Here is a 16,995-nt window from a genome sequence, read left to right on the forward strand (position 1 = left end):
ACGGCAGACTTTGCCCGGCGGACGGGATTTCTTCGGACAATTCGATCGTGTGTGGGCTCCAGCGGACTTTGTTTTCTCAAAAGTTGGACGGACTTAGATTTGAAACATGTTTCAAATCCATCCGACGGACTCGAGTCCGGTCGAAAAGTCTGCTCGTCTGTATGCTAGTCCGACGGACAAAAAGCCACGCTAGGGCAGCTATTGGCTACTGGCTTTGAACTTCCTTATTTTAGTCCGGTTGTACGTCATCACGTACAAATTCGACGGACTTTGGTTGATTGTGTGTAGGCAAGTCCGTTCATTCAGAAAGTCCGTCGTAAAGTCCGCCGGGCAAAGTCTGCCGTAAAGTCCGCTCGTGTGTACGCGGCATAAGAGAAAACTGTAACTGTAGCTGGACTTGTGATTAAAGCCTAAGTGTAGCAAAAACATGACTTACTATAAATGTGCTGTGTCCCTGGTGCTGCTGGCCATTGGTTTCCTTGAAATTTTCCTCCACTGACCACTTTAGGCTTTAAGGGTTGCAGTGCATAATGTTTAGTGGGAGGCCAATAGCTTTGCTTTAACATCAGATTTATCCTCTTTCTTTCTTTTTATTCCCATTTGTTTCTTTCGTTTGTTTTTTTTATCTTTCCTTTTCTCTCTCTCTATTTATTTTTATTTTTCTCCCTCTCTCTCTCTCTCTTTCTCCCTGTCTCTCTCTATCTCTCTTTCTCTCTCTGTAAAAATGGTAACAAACTTGCAATGGGTGGGACTGAGAACACCAGTAGATATTTACACACTGGTGCAGCAGAGTGGTGTAGTGGTTAGTATCTTTTGCCTAGCAGCACTGGGGTCATCACTTTGAATCTCAACCACGACACTACCTGCCTGGAGTTTGCATGTTCTCCCTGTGCCTGTGTGGGTTTCCTCCCACACTCCAAAGACATGTTGGTAGGTTAATTGGCTCCTGTCTAAAATTGTCCCTAATATATGAATGTGAGTTAGGGACCTTAGATTGTAAGCTCCTTGAGGGCAGGGAATGATGTGAATGTACAATATATACATATGTAAATCGCTGCGAAAATTGACAGCATTATATAAGTACCTGTAATAAATAAATAATAAAGCATTTGGTGTTCCCAGGACACCTATACTTCTTTGGAATTAGACATTGTCCCCTTTAGCATTTCAAGGCTTCATCTTTGAGTTTGTTTCTATTATACCTATAATTGACACTTCTTTATGATGTGCGTGTTTCATTCCAGGACACAATTATTCTGGGCCCTGTTGAAGATGGAACCAAGAAGCCTCAGATTGACAGCAACAAAGCAAACAACTACAAAATTGTCAAAGAGGTACTATACTCATTTTTATGATTATTAGCATTGTGTTTTTGAAATGGGATAAGGATGTTTATCACCAGTAACATTCCATATTGACATTGCAGATCCTGATCCGGCTAAGCAAGCTGTGTTCACAGAGTAAGAAGGGTCGCAGCCAGCAGCAGAGACTTCTGAAGAATATGGGAGCACATTCTGTGGTTCTAGATCTTCTGCAAATTCCATATGAAAAGGTATGTACTTCATCAAGTAGATGCTGTCACTGCCAGAACTTGAGGTTACAACTGCAGGGTGAACACCCTTCAATATCTTTGGGGTAAAAGTGGGATTTTCCAAGGACACACATACTTGGTAGAAACATTGTACAGCGGTACCTTGGATTACGAGCATAATTCGTTCCAGAAGAATGCTTGTAATCCAAAGCACTCATATTTTAAAGCAAGTTTCCCCATTAGAATCAATGGAAACTCAGATAATGCTTTCCACAGTCACTGCTGGTGTATGCAGTACTGTATGTGGCCAAAGGTGTGGGGGCACCAGAGACACTCGGAGACGCTCAGAAACACTCGATAATGGAGCGTCTCCGAGCGTCACCGGCGCCCCCACACCTCTGACCACATGCGGTACTGCACACCCCAGAGGCTTGAATCCTGCTCATCTTGCGAGGCAACGCTCGCAAACCGAGTCAGGATTTAAAAAAAAAAATAGCTTGTATTGCGAAACGCTCGTAAACCGCGTTACTCGCAATCCAAGGTATTACTGTATTACATTTTCTAAGCAAAGTTGGTGGTGAGATGAAAGGCTGATCCCAGTTTGTTGTAAGCGGAGCTTGGTTAGACTTGTCTTCTTTATGTTTTTTTTATCCAGACTGACGATAAGATGAACGAGATTATGACCCTCGCGCATAACTTCCTACAAAACTTTTGCCGTGGCAACCCACAGAATCAAGTCCTGCTTCATAAAAACTTGAACCTCTTCCTGACACCGGGGGTAAGAGACTGCAACAGTTGCAATCACAAGATGAGGATGGATGTTTGTTTGGATGAAGTTAAAGTGAAACTATTTTCTGTTTTTTAAAAGTAAAAGTCCTGCTTAAGAGCAGACATCATTCACTTCAAATCTCCAATTTCCAAACATTCTGCATTAGCCAATGGCCAATGCGTTACAAAAGCCCATTGCTTAGTTTATCTATAGAAAGAGAAATGACACCCAGACTATGGAATTAAGTGTTTTTTTTTTCTAAAAATGATCATGAGGTTATATAGGATTTTGTAGCCCTTGTACATAGAAATGGTGCTTAGTACAGTTCTGTTTTAATATTTCAGCTCCTGGAAGCGGAAACCATGAGAAACATTTTCATGAACAATTATCACTTATGCAATGAGATCAGCGATCGTGTAGTCCAACACTTTGTTCGCTGCATTGAGACACACGGCCGTCATGTCGAGTACCTTCGCTTCCTGCAGACCATTGTGAAAGCAGATGGGAAGTATGTGAAGAAGAGCCAGGACGTTGTGATGACTGAGGTGAGCGTATTTCCTACTATGCACCTTCAGTAGTCTTTACTGATGATGGAAGCTACTCAATAATATCAAATTATCTTTATTTAAAAGATTTTCTAATGTCGTTCACGAATATGCATGCAAAAATGCAATAATCTGTCTAACAGTATGTGTTAAAAACAGGGGTTTAGTCTGCACACATTTTCAAATACATGCGTAAGCTATAGAGCCCTACCAAGGCACCCTGGTATCTGTAGTTCCTATCACTGACTGATGAGTGACTCTACAGTGGAAGCACATGCATTCTGATGAGTGGATGGAGGGCAGATGGACTGAAGGGAGCCCACCCCTTCTTAAAGGTACAGATGTACACTGAGCACCCAGCAAATCGCACAATGGCTGCAAAGGTGTCAGTGCGTTGCCTGACCAATATAATGTTGTTGCAAAAATGGGGTCCACTACTCCCACCTATCCGCGTGCTGGTCGGTAAGTAAGCTTGGATTTTTTCCCTGGATTTATCCTTGGCCTTGTAAGCTTGGGTTTTTTCCTTGGATTTATCCTTGGCCTTGTTTATCTCTAAAGTTCAGGCAGTAGCATTGTTGTGCTGCAAAATAAATCAATGTATGATGGAGTTGGAAACCCCCAGAAAAACATTGTATACCAACCTTTAACTATTTACATTTGCTGATTGTCTCTGTGGTCTATAAAACTGGCGTGGATTTTGTGGAAGAGTTACAAAGATTTTGTTACTTCTGGTTTTGGCTTGTTGTTTTCAAGCTTTTGCCTTTTACAGCTCTTGATCAAACCAATCTCAGTTTGATCAGATGCTTCTGAAGACAGAGGGGAAATCTGGGGTCAAATGACCCCAAATGTTTTAGTAAAGAGCACCTGTCACTGCCCATACTATCACAAAGCATTGTTCATTCCTTGTGATAGCAATAAAGTTGATCAATTTTTCAATTGATCAAAAGAGACAGTGTAAACAGTGTTTTTTTAAATAAAAAATAATCAAATAAAAAAAATGTAAAGCGCCCCCGTCCCCCCCTTGTTCACGTGCAAATAGGTACACATAAATAGGTCCCGCACTCATATGTGAACTATGATTGCCCCACACATGTGAGGTATAGCCACGAAAATGGTAAACTGGTAACCTGTAAAGGCTTTTAATATGTCGCTTATGGAGATTTTTAAGTACCATAGTTTGACACCATTCCATGGGTGTATGCAATTTTAAAGTTCGATATCTATTTATTCAGCGTAGCATCATCTTTTATATTTTACCAAACAATTGGGTATTATACTGTGTTTTTGTGCATTAAAATTCATCAAAGTGTATTTTTCTAAAAAAAAAACACTGCACAATTATCCTTTGACATCAAAAATTGCAGCAATTACATTTTTTTCCTCCCGGGCCTTTTCTTTCAAAAAATATACAATGCCTTGAAAAAGTATTCATACCCCTTGAAATATTCCACATTTTGTCATGTTACAACCAAAAATATAAATGTATTTTATTAGGATTTTATGTGATAGACCAACACAGAGTGGCACATAATTGTGAAGTGGAAGGAAAATGATAAATGATTTTCAAATTTATTTACAAATATATATCTGAAAAGTGTGGCATGCATTTGTATTCAGCCCCCTTTACTCTGATACCCCTAACTAAAATCTAGTGGAGCCAGTTGCCATCAGAAGTGACCTAATTAGTAAATAGAGTCCACCTGTGTGTAATTTAATCTCAGTATAAATTAGAGCTGCACGATTCTGGCTAAAAGGAGAATCACAATTTTTTTGCTTAGAAGATAGATCACGATTCTCTCACGATTCTCGTGGCGTAACATCATCTTTCACATTAAAACAAAAAAAATTGGGCTAACTTTACTGTTTCTTTTTTTTTTTTTATTCATTGAAGTGTATTTTTTCCCAAAAAATTGCATTTGAAAGACCGCTGGGCAAATACAGTGTGACATAAAATATTGCAGCAATTGCCATTTTATTCCCTAGGGTCTCTGCTAAAATATATATAATGTTTGGGGGTTCCAAGTAATTTTCTAGCAAAAAAATATTGATTTTAACTTAAGAAAGAAGTGTCACAAAAAGATTTAGACTTTAAGTGGTTAAACTTCCTGCATTTACACGAATCGGCAAGCTCTGCAGGAGAGATAGTCAGGGGAGGTGAATCGAGATCACAATTTTTTAACGATTGATTGTGTAGCTCTAGTATAAATACAGCTGTTCTGTGAAGCCCTCAGAGGTTTGTTAGAAAAAACTTAGTGAACAAACAGCATCTGAAAGCCAGGGAACACACCAGACAGGTCAGGGATGAAGTTGTGGGGAAGTTTAAAGCAGGATTAGGTTATAAAAAAATATCCCAAGCTTTGAACATCTCACGTAGCACTGTTCAATCCATTATCTGAAAATGGAAAGAGTTTGGCACAACTGAAAACCTACCAAGACTTGGCGGTCCACCTAAACTGACAGGCTGGGCAAGGAGAGCATTAATCAGAGAAGCAGCCAAGAGGTCCATGGTAACTCTGGAGGAGCTGCAGAGATCCATAGCTCAGGTGGGAGAATCGGTCCACAGGACAAGTATTAGTTGTACACTTCACAAATCTGGGCTTTATGGAAGAGTGGCAAGAAAAAAGCCATTGTTGAATGAAAGCCATAAGAAGTCCCGTTTGCAGTTTGTGAGAAGCCATGTGGGGGACACAGCAAACATGTGGAAGAAGATGCTCTGGTCAGATAAGACCAAAATTGAAGCTTTTGGCCTCTAATTAAAACGCTCTGTATGGCGGAAAACTAACACTGCACATCACCCTGAACACACCGCCCCCACCATGAAACATGGTGGTGGCAGCATCATGTTGTGGGGATGCTTTTCTTAAGCAGGGACAGGGAAGCTGGTCAGAGTTGATAGGAAGATGGATGGAGTCAAATACAGGGCAGTCGTAGAAGAAAACCTGTTAGAGTCTGCAAAAGACTTGAGAGTGGGGCGGAGGGTGACCTTCCAGCTGGACAACGACCATAAACATACAGCCAGAGCTACAATGGAATGGTTTAGATCAAAGTATATTCATGTGTTAGAATGGCATAGTCAAAGTCCAGACCTAAATCCAATTGAGAATCTGTGGCAAGACCTGACAATTGCTGTTCACAGACGTTCTCCATCCAATCTGACAGAGCATGAGCTATTTTGCAAAGAAAAATGGGCACAAATGTCACTCTCTAGATGTGCAAAGCTTGTAGAGACATCCCCAAAAGACTTGCAGCTGTAATTGCAGTGAAAGGTGGTTCTACAAAGTATTGACTCAGGGGGGCTGAATACAAATGCACACCACACTTTTCACATATTTATTTGTAAAAAATTGTGAAAACCATTTATCATTTTCCTTCCACTTCGCAATTATGTACCACTTTGTGTTGGTCTATAAAATAAAATCGCAATAAGATACATTTATGTTTTTGGTTGTGACATGACAAAATGTGGAAAATTTCAAGGGATTTAAATACTTTTTCAAGGCACTGTATAATTTTTGGGAATTCTAAGTAATTGCAGATTCTTACATGCATGTGAGAAGTGTTACAATGGCTTGGGCAGTTAGTGGCAAATAACGATAATAATGGATGACTTTACATCCAACTGCCTCACCAATTCATTCTTCTGTTGCTCCACCTCTTGTGTCTTACACTTCAAGCCTTGCCCTATTCCTCCGGCAGTTTTGTTCTAGGTTCTAGGTTTATGGATCCAATCATCAACAAGATGTCTTGGCGGGTGTGTGTTGCCCCTGGCAGCCTTGTTGCTCTAGAATCTAGATAGACCCTGGCCTATGGATGCAGAAATCCAGCCCTGGTGTTTCAAATGACTGAATCTATTTTCACTTAATAGTTTATCACTACGTGAGACATTTACACAGGGGTTCTGACAGTGTTCACAGACTCAGAGAATTATTAAAAGTGGAGAAAGACTGGTGATTGATGCTGCTGTACTGTTCTGATTAATATGTAATAATCAGAAACCTGATTTATTACAGCGCGGCTCATCACCTCTCCATCAAAAGTCACATTTATCTATTTTGGTAGGGCTTTCTCTATGCTACCAGTAAAAAGCCTACAGTAGCATCCCAACTCTGGGAACAAGATAGGGAAATAAATGCTATGTAAAATCAAACATGGAGTTATGTTTTAAAGCATACTTTTAATGTAGCATAATTTTTAGTACCATTACCATCTCTCGCTAGTGATAACTACTCTCCCCCAACCCATTTTTGGTCTTTTCAGAAAAGTTTAAAGGATAAGTTAGGCTTTAAAGGATAAGTTCACATTTCTCAACATGTTACATGTTACACCCATATTTAGGGTGTAACATGTTGAGCATCCACCAACTCACCGCCCCCCGCTGTCACACGGCCGCATCATTCATTCACAGAGTTCTATAAATGAATGAACTACAACTACCATCGGCCACTGCAGATGATGGCTTGTAGTTCTCAATGAACTGTGAGGGAACTGGTGAGCACCCTTGTAGTCCATTGAGCTTTCTGGACTTCTGTAACTGCCTGCCTGTATCGGAGGTACGGGCAGACAGTGTATTGACAGTCTGCAAGAGCCTGACATTGCACCCGTGATCTGCTGATCGCGGGTGCAATGCTTTACAGGCTCCCATGAAAAAAAATGATAGATACTCCTTTTTTACCTGCAAAAAAATGTGCGTTTTTTTTTCCTTTTTTTTAAGGTGAACTTATCCTCCCTTTAGAGTTTGTCTAAAACCAATAACAAAAATGTTATATATTGCAGCTTACTGGTCTTTAGATGTTGTGATTGCATTTGTTTTGCCTCTTTTTCCCCTTTATTCTCATCTGGTGATCCTGTAAATAACATACACTTCCTGCCCCCTGGGTGGCTATCTATGGGAAAAGTCATGGTTGTCACTCAGTCTGGATTTCAAACGTGTCTGCCTTTGTTCATCTCCATTACATGGAAGGGGGGGGGGGGGATAAGTTTATTCTGTTCTTCCAGTTTATTTCACAGGAAGTGAAAGCTATCTGAAAGCTAAAATCAGGCTTGCGAAGGCAGCTCGGCTTGCGAAGGCAGCTCAGCAGGAGATATCAGAAACCAGATTCACCCTACTGACCTTTGAGATGGACAGATCCTTCAATCCCTCCAATGCTTTTGCAAAAGATGTGACACTTTTTACTTACGGTATATAAAGTTTGCTGGTAATTGCCAAGCAGTTACTTCACGCCCAGTTCACAGTGGTCTAAAAATGAGGCCGGCCGGCTTCCTATCTTCTGCCAGAACTCAGAGAGTTGCACAAAAAGCGATAACTTTTCTATGTCAAGTCTTTTCAGCAGCCCTATCTGTCGCTGAATGACATGTAATATTCAGCCATCTTGACATAAAACTTCCAGTTTCTCTGCTAGCAATTAAGATGACTGACATATGACACCAGATATCGCATACAGTTATGCTAACTAATTTCTTTTTTTATTTTTTTTAGTCGCGCTCTCCCCTTTTTAAAGATTAAAAGCGAAAAAGTCGTTTTTCTACCGCCTGCCAAAAAGCGGACGGTTTTGTAGCAGATGTAGACAAAAAGACGTTGAGGAGGAAAAAAAAAATATCAAGCTAATGAGTCAAGGATGGAAGAAAAAACACACAGTGCCGGTCGCCATAAGCGCTGTAACTTTTTCAGAACGAATTGAAAACTTCTTACACGGATAACCTTTGTTGAGCGCTGAGTTCCTTTCAACCTTTTCATTTGGCGCTGAAGGTTGATTCACCGTCCTTTTAACTATTACAAGACTTGAATTTACATAACAATTCCCCGCCATTAGGCTCCGTTTGGCTTTGTCGGGCTCTCCATTGCCATAGTTAGTACTAAATTCTATATTATGGGCTGTTTTGGTTTAATTATAGTCTCAGCCTGAACAGAAGTTGGTTTAAGGGAAAGCTATACATTATACTGACTTGTGTTCACAGATTTGTATAATATGAGAATCCTTCATGTTCTGAAGCTTGGAATACATTGAGCCCATCACATCAGACCCTTTTTTACAGGAGCTTACAATCTTATTTTCATAACACACTTATCCTCTCTTTAACTCTAACACTACCCCTTTAGGTACCCTTAATACTATTACACCAACCCTACCTCCAACCCTAACCTTCATTGTAATCCTAACACTATCTATCTCTGTAACATTAATCCTCCCTCTAACCCTAACATTCATTTTTCCTGTAACCCTAATACTAACCCTTCTTTGTAATCCTAACACTAGCCTTTCATATAATCCTTATACTAACCCTTCCTTTAACCCCAACCTTCTCTGTAACCCTAAGGCTGGATTCACACTGGTGCGATACAGGAAACCCTGCGAATCCTGTGTTGGCTACCGCATCACACCTGAATTGCAGACATTAACCCCTCCCTTTAACCATAATCCTTCCTGTAAACGGAGCACTAATCCTTCCTTCTTTAACCCTCACATATATCCTCCCTGTATCCCTAATGCCGCGTACACACGATCGGACATTCCGACAACAAAATCCTGGATTTATTTCAGATGGATGTTGGCTCAAACTTGTCTTGCATACACACGGTCACACATATTTTGTCGGAAATTCTGAATGTCAAGAACACGGTGACATACAACACGTACCACGAGCCGAGAAAAATGAAGTTTAATAGCCAGTGCGGCCCTTCTGCTTAATTCCGAGCATGCGTGGAATTTTGTGCGTCGGAATTGTGTACACACAATCAGAATTTGCGACAACGGATTTTGTTGTCAGAAAATTTGAGATCCAGCTCTCAAATTTTTGTTGTTGGAAATTCCGATGGAAAATGTCTGATGGAGCCTACACATGGTCTGAATTTCTGACAACAAGCTCATAACAACATTTGTTGTTGGAAATTCCGACTGTATGTACGCGGCATAACACTGACCTACCCCAAATCCAAACACTTACCCTCCCTGTAACCCTAACACTAACTCTCTCTGAAAAACAAATGCTAACCCTCCCTATAACACTTAACACTAACCCTTCCTTTGTTTCTAATCTGCTGTGTAATACTAAAACCAATCCCCCCTGTAACCCTTAGGCCCCATTTACACCTGAGCGTAGCGTTTCCAGGCAGAAAGTCGCGTGATTTTACCACGTTTTTGCCGTGATTTTTGCAGCGTTTTTACCGCGTTTTGGGCGCAATTTTGTACAGGTCAAAAGGTCACCAATGTAAAAAGCAGAAAAACGCCCAAATGTGCCTAAAAAAATGTTCCAGAACTTGTTTAAACTTCAGGCATTTTGGGGCTTCTGCCTTCAGGCGTTTTGGAGTGGAGATGTGAACCATCTCCATAGAGAATAATTGATTTTTTTCCTCTCCAGCGTTTTGTAGCTTCAGGCTTCAAGCTACAAAACGATCAGGTGTGAATGGGGCCTAACATTAACTTCCCTGTAAACCAAACACTAACCCTAACACAGTCCCTCCCTGTAACCACAACGTTCAGTGTTCTCTAACACTCACCCTCCCTCTAACCTGTGCACTAACCCTCCCTGAAACCCTAACACTAACCCTTCTTGAAACACTAATGCTCCCTGTAACCCACTCACTAACTCTCCCTTTAACCTTTGTACTATCCCTCCCTGTAATTCTAACACTAATGCTTCATCTGAACCCTAACACCAACAGTCTCTGTAACGTTAACACAAATCCTCCTTTTAACTATAACATCAGTTCTTCCTGTAACCCTAACACAAACCCTTCCTGTAACTCTCACCCCAATCCTCCCTTATGTAACCTAAACCTTATGTTTGCAAACTGACTTGTCCTGCACTAAGAAACTCTGCACCAAAAAACAACTCTTCCTATGCCTGAAGATACCAGTACAGTTATCCCAAAGCTAAAAACTACTGATTGAACATTTAATAACACAGGTTATACTTGGACAATGCAAAGTTTGTGAAAGTTGCACACAACTGACCGAAGTGTAAAAAACTGACATCATCTATAAATTACGGTTAACTTTGATTACAAATTTAGCCAAAGTAAGTGGAACAGTCAGCTAATCAATTGGCGGCTAACATAAACCATTATTGGATTTCATCTGTGTTGCAGCTCATCAATGGTGGAGAAGATGTGCTTATCTTCTACAATGACCGGGCCTCATTCCCCATCCTCCTTCAGATGATGTGCTCTGAGCGAGACCGTGCAGATGAGAGCGGGCCCCTGCATTATCACATCAACCTGGTAGAGCTCCTGGCAGCTTGTACGGAGGGCAAGAATGTCTACACTGAAATCAAGTGCAACTCCCTCCTGCCCCTGGATGACATTGTCCGGGTGGTGTCACACGATGACTGCATTCCGGAGGTAAACCACAGATGTCCTGCATTTAAAATATTAACACTGACCTGAGCACAATGGTAGCCAATTTTGGTGGATGACTGAGGATTTAACCTACTGTTGGCACTATTGCTAACTACTCATCCCTTGGCATGATTTGAATGACTTCATATTCTCTGCAGAAGAACAGCCCTATTTGCCACTGCATGGCGGCATAACACTGATGTTTTTTACCTTGCAGCACTGGGAACTTGTGATTAGTTCTCGCCAGGGATTAACTTTGTGTGTGAAGTTTATATGCTCTGTGTTTTTCGGATAGGCAGTCACCTTCCATATAAATCGGCCCTAGAATCAGTATATAGAAAAGCGTTTTTCTAAAATGGTTTGCATTTGCTAAAACCTAAAAAAAGAGGTTCTGTTAAAAAGACATTGTATAACCATCTGCTTTGATTCACTTTCCTGTTACTGCAGTTTCGTCAGGTTCACCAGACACCAGACCAGAGTTTGACCCCTCTTTTCAGTTACATAGTCAGGTGGAAAAAAGACACAAGTCCATTTAGTTCACCTAATAAAAGAAAAAATAATCTTACAATCTTATATACACAATCCTATACCCAAAGTTGATCCAGAGCATCCAGTTCACTCTGTAATCTATTAAACCTGGTCAGATGTGCCTCTTCTGGTCAGATATGCCCCTCTCTTCTGAACTACAAGTCTGTGTAGGCACACTTGTGGTGAGGGGTGTGACTGTTACTCAGCTCTGCCAACACAGATCACTGTAGTGTGAGAGCAGGAAGCAGCAAATTTATTTGCATGTAGGGGGGTTTGGAGAAGAAAAAAAGGAGTTAAGCCTCGTACACACGATCGGACTTACCGCCAACAAGCTCACATCCAACATTTCCCGTCGGAAAATCCGATCGTGTGTACAGGCCTTTAGACTTCAGCTGGATCTCAGTTTCAAAAGTCAGTGTCATATCTGTGGTGTTGTGCCCTCTTATTGTCCTCTCTTCCTAGGTCAAAATCGCTTATGTCAACTTTGTCAACCACTGTTACGTGGACACTGAGGTGGAGATGAAGGAGATTTACACCAGCAACCACATCTGGAAGTTATTTGAGAATTTCCTCGTGGATATGGCAAGAGTGAGTTACACCGTTTTAACAAGCTAAAGAGCACTGACATTTCACTGTCCATTTGCAACTAAAATGACTACTAAAAGAGTAACAATACATGTTTGGGGGCATTTTTTAAATGTCCTTTGCAAAGAACTGCAAGTCTAGTTGTCTATATACACACAGGGCTGATACAGTTCTCTGTTTGTGTCGTCAGCCTGGCAGCACTTATGAGATGAATCAGGTTTAGTTTTTCATAAACTGCTTGCAGATTGCTTGAAGTCATTGTGACTGACAGGAAGCTGGCGTCACTCTGATAGGTTCCATTGCATCTTTATTTTAATACAATTCTTTGTGTTGGGGTTCCCCCACACAGGAATGGTTATTTGCTTGTTAGGTCTATGGTGCAAAAAATATGGAGAGACTATGCACAAACATGGACAGATACTTGCCATATCCCCTGCTCTGACAGGCTCCTTCAATCTGTGCAACTGGTCCAGCTCTGCCTCCTCTCTATAGGCCCGTACTCATGATACAAAAATCGGATGGAAAAATTCGTACGACGAGCTGTCTGCTGATTTTTGGATCGTTCGTACGGTGCTTTCAACAGCCGATTTCTCTTTTTCGCCAGACAAAAGCTGGATGTGCAGACTATAAAATTTTTTAACAGATTTGAACTCAACGTCTAATTTTCATTTCATTAGTACGGTTTTCACATTACAAAAATCGTAAGAGCAAGACTACGCATGCTCAGAAATGAAATAATACATACAAAACTATTCAACACATTACGTCACTTTTGACATTGTATTCTGTCGTATGAAAATTTTCTTATTGTGAGTAACCTCTTCACTTTCGACATGAGACTAGTATGCAACAAAAAACGGGCGCTCAGTTGTCTGAAAATCTAAGTGTGTGTACAAGGCTTTAGGCTGGGTTCACACCATTGCGAATGTTCCCCGCATCCAATTTGCAATAGCAGGAGATTTTGACTGGCTCTCTATGGAGCCAGTTCACATATCTCCGCTGCGGCTCAGGTGTGAATTTGCGCAGGAGCCCTGTGCGTCTTTTGGTCCATTTCAGGTCTGAATTCAGCCAAAGATCCAGGCTGAAATCGGACCTGAAACAGTGAACCAGGATGCACCGGAGCCCTGCTGGGAGCCACATGTGACGATGGTGTGAACCCAGCCTTATAGGTGTTCCCTAACACCTTCCCAGCTTCCCAGTTCCCTAACACCTTCCCAGCTTCCTTAACATGCAGTGCAGGGTTAATAGCCCAGCACTGTATGTGACAAGGAGGCTCTGAAGCATACTTCCATCTCAAGGAGAGGAAGGGGAGTGCCAAAGCTGAACAAAGCAAGGAATAAGGTAATGCAGCCTCTTCTTTTTCCTCCTAGACTTAACAAGCATTTAACCCTTGCATTGCATGGGGTATGGGGGCACGCACTGCAAGGGTCTATTTTGAATAACTCCCAGAGTTCAGCTTTGTGGAACTTTAGTCATAAAATTAAGTCCTGCTAGATAACGTCAGGCTCACCCCTTTTGTAGGTGTAGTTATGTAAAACTTTAAAAATAAGTACCGATACTGTTTAAACTCCAGTAATACACTGTCTCACCCTGCTCTGCACATGTTCAGTTGCTCTCTATTTTTAGGCACAGTGCCAAATTTGTAGAGACCAACCTGCTGATGGCCTTAAAGTGGAATTAAACCCTCCTATCGTGTACAGCCAAGGAAGCTGCTTCTGTTTGATTTGCAATTGCCATGGTGCTGCACATGTAATCAGTTATGATACCAGCTATTTGACGGTTTGACAGTTTGGTTAAGGACACCAGCAAATGTGACAGTTAGCAATCCCAGCATTCCAGGAATGTAACTGCACACAGGACATTTTTACAGCTGTTTAGTGCCTCTAAATGCCCCTCCATGTTAGCCTATGTGTCCCATGCACACATACACTTTCAGAGACGTTTGGAGGCATAAATGTTTAGGGGCAGTAGAAAAAAACCACAGCCTGTGTGTCCAGGAGCAGAGGCTGTTGAGCTGTAAAACCGCAAGATGCCAAAAACGCTGCTGAACCCGGCTAAACGCTGTAACAAGCTTTTAGCTGCATCTAGCCACTTTTGGTGTTTTTACATTATAGGGATTGTTTTTACTGTAAAGACGCCCAAAAACGCTGACAGCAAAAAACGTGCATACACGTCCATAAATTCTAGTCAAAAAGGCGTCTGAAAGCGCGCTTCTACAGCTGCTTTTTCCTGCCAGAAGCTCTGCCATTTTTTTAAATGTCCTGTGTGCTATGAGCCCTTAAAATTGATGGGTTTAGTTCCGCTTTATGAGTTACTGATGGTCAGCAAAATGGCAGCCTCCAGCAAGAAGAAACAGGAGCAATGCTGGAGGCAATTTACAGCACACAATCATTTTGGTAGCATAATTATTAATGTGGAATTTACAAGAGGACTTCAAAAAGTTTCTGCACTTTTTATATTTAATAGTTAAAAAAGTGCAGAAACTTTTTCAGGAACCCTTGTCTTTAACTTGCTAAAGAACAGTATTTTTTACCAAGTTGATAATGGTAAAGTTCCCCTTAACTTTTCCTTACTGTAGCTAAAACAAAACAAAATTGTATTTGTGATTCCACTTTAGACAAGTTTAGGGTGTTTTATTGTTTCTTATGGGACCAACAGAGACTACTTGCACTTATAAGTGGATTCTTGTTTTTTCATGAAAGGTCTGTAACACAACAACAGATCGGAAACACGCAGACACGGCTCTAGAGAAGTACGTCACTGAGCCCGTCATGAATATCGCCAGCGGATTCTTCAACTCCCCCTTCTCAGATAACAGTACTAGTCTTCAGGTGAGAGGGGATTAAAATGATTGTCAATTATATGGTTTACCAATTTAGCTCTTGTACCTGTATACTCCTTTGGACCAGAGCAAGTTTTACATTTCCACTATGGGCCTATTTATGTCTGCATTAGCACTGCTCGTTTTAGAGGTGCTTAAGCGCTGTTTAAGCGGAGCTTTTGGGCTGCTAGCGAGGCGCTTTTACCCTAAAGAAGGGGTTAAAAACTCCTGTGTTGTGGCGCTTCCAAATTGCTTTTCAGGTGCTTCTGAAGGGCTGCACATTTCATTCCAATGAGCAGGGTGTTTTGGAAGCGCTAAATACAGCGCTCCCAAACTGCCCCAAAGATGCTGCTTGCAGGACTTTTCGGAACGTCCCGCAAGCGCACCGCCACAGTGTGAAAAGTCACACTTGAATGAATGGGAGGCGGTTTTCAGACGCTTAGCAGAGGCTATTTCCAGCGCTAAAGTGCCTGAAAACCGACCCAGTGTGAAAGGGGTCTAAGTGACAGCTAAGTGCTGTATGATCTAATGAGCCTCTGTCAAGTTTATATTGATCTAAGTATGTTTAAATTGTACATGACCAAGGAGTAGGATTTAAACTTGCATTCTAGGTGAGCTAATGAACAGTTTATATTTTTACCATCTGTAGTTTTATGGGTAGCTAGTAAAGGATGCTGTTCTTAAAACAAATATGAAAGCAATAGTTGCTTCCCCCTCTCCAAAAATACAAGTTGCCTGTCATGTTACTTCCAGTACTTTTGGATTCACTATCCTGTAAAAAAAGGTCTTGTCCATTTTTTTGGTGTGTTAAAGTGGTTCTAAAGCCAAGACATTTTTTTTATCTTAATGCATTCCCTGCATTAAGGTAAAAAACGTCCCACTAGCAGTATCGGCACCTTAGGGCTCTTTCACATGGGCGGGCAGACCAACGCATTCCACTTGCACAGGAGGATGACAGATCCATCTCCGCTCACTGTGCTGAGACGGACCTGTCAGAGTCCCGCTCTCCTCTATGGGACAGGCGGTCCGTTTTCATCTGATCCCATCCGATCCGATCCTCCAGACGGATGGAAAATAGGGTCTCCATCCATCTGGATTTCACGGATTGGATCAGATATCAGCGGACATCCGCTGCCCCATGGGAGTGAATGGAGTGTCCGATCAGGTCCGCCTGAAAAACTAACAGGGGACCTGATCGGAAAGCCTGTGTGAAACGGGGCCTTACCCTGTTAAATACCTTATCTCACTCATTAAGTCCTCACTCAATCCAGCACTGTGCCCATCTGTAGTGGCTCTCTCCTGTCCCTCCACAGGACAGAGAGGAAGCAGTGGGTGCCATTGACTCCTGTCAATCAAATCCTGTGAGTAGGAGGTAGGGCCAAGCTGAACTGTGTGTTTCTATGGACTCACACAGCCCGGGCCCTGGAGCCAGCCCACACATACCTAGTTAGTAAGATTGAATAAAGACACCAGTCCATCCAGTTCAACCTGAGTGAGTGTGGGTGTGTGTCTACAATAGACCTGATCCCTATACATTGTGTCTCATTAAGATGCTCATCTATTATTATTATTTATTTAAGGTACCCATATAGCACTGTCAAGTTACTCAGCGCTCCACACATACATCGCACACTCACATCGGTCCCTACCCTCAAGGAGCCCACAATCCAAGGTCCCCAACTCACATTCATATACTAGGGCCAATTTTTCTTTTTTTGGACAGAAGCCAATTAACCTACCAGCATGTCTTTGGAGTGTGGGAGGAAACCAGCGTACCCAGAGGAAACCCACGCAGGCACAGGGAGAACATGCAAACTCCAGGCAGGTAGTGTCATGGTTGGGATTCAAACCAGTGACCCCTTTTTACTGCTAGGCTAGAGT

General features: G+C 41.8%; 1 protein-coding gene across 4 annotated transcripts in view; it reads left to right on the plus strand.

Annotated features, from left to right (window-relative positions):
- Positions 1 to 16,995, plus strand: part of ITPR2 (inositol 1,4,5-trisphosphate receptor type 2) — a 518,259-nt gene that overhangs the window by 285,355 nt on the left and 215,909 nt on the right. For all 4 annotated transcript variants that reach the window (XM_073621752.1, XM_073621753.1, XM_073621755.1 and 1 more), the window contains 7 exons: positions 1,245 to 1,334; positions 1,427 to 1,552; positions 2,187 to 2,309; positions 2,645 to 2,845; positions 10,932 to 11,183; positions 12,171 to 12,296; positions 14,996 to 15,124. In XM_073621752.1, the coding sequence (XP_073477853.1) occupies positions 1,245 to 1,334; positions 1,427 to 1,552; positions 2,187 to 2,309; positions 2,645 to 2,845; positions 10,932 to 11,183; positions 12,171 to 12,296; positions 14,996 to 15,124 (1,047 nt within the window). The remainder of the gene's footprint in view (positions 1 to 1,244; positions 1,335 to 1,426; positions 1,553 to 2,186; positions 2,310 to 2,644; positions 2,846 to 10,931; positions 11,184 to 12,170; positions 12,297 to 14,995; positions 15,125 to 16,995) is intronic.

The sequence above is a fragment of the Aquarana catesbeiana genome, linkage group LG03 (genome assembly GCF_042186555.1).
Source record: "Aquarana catesbeiana isolate 2022-GZ linkage group LG03, ASM4218655v1, whole genome shotgun sequence".
NCBI lineage: Eukaryota > Metazoa > Chordata > Amphibia > Anura > Ranidae > Aquarana > Aquarana catesbeiana.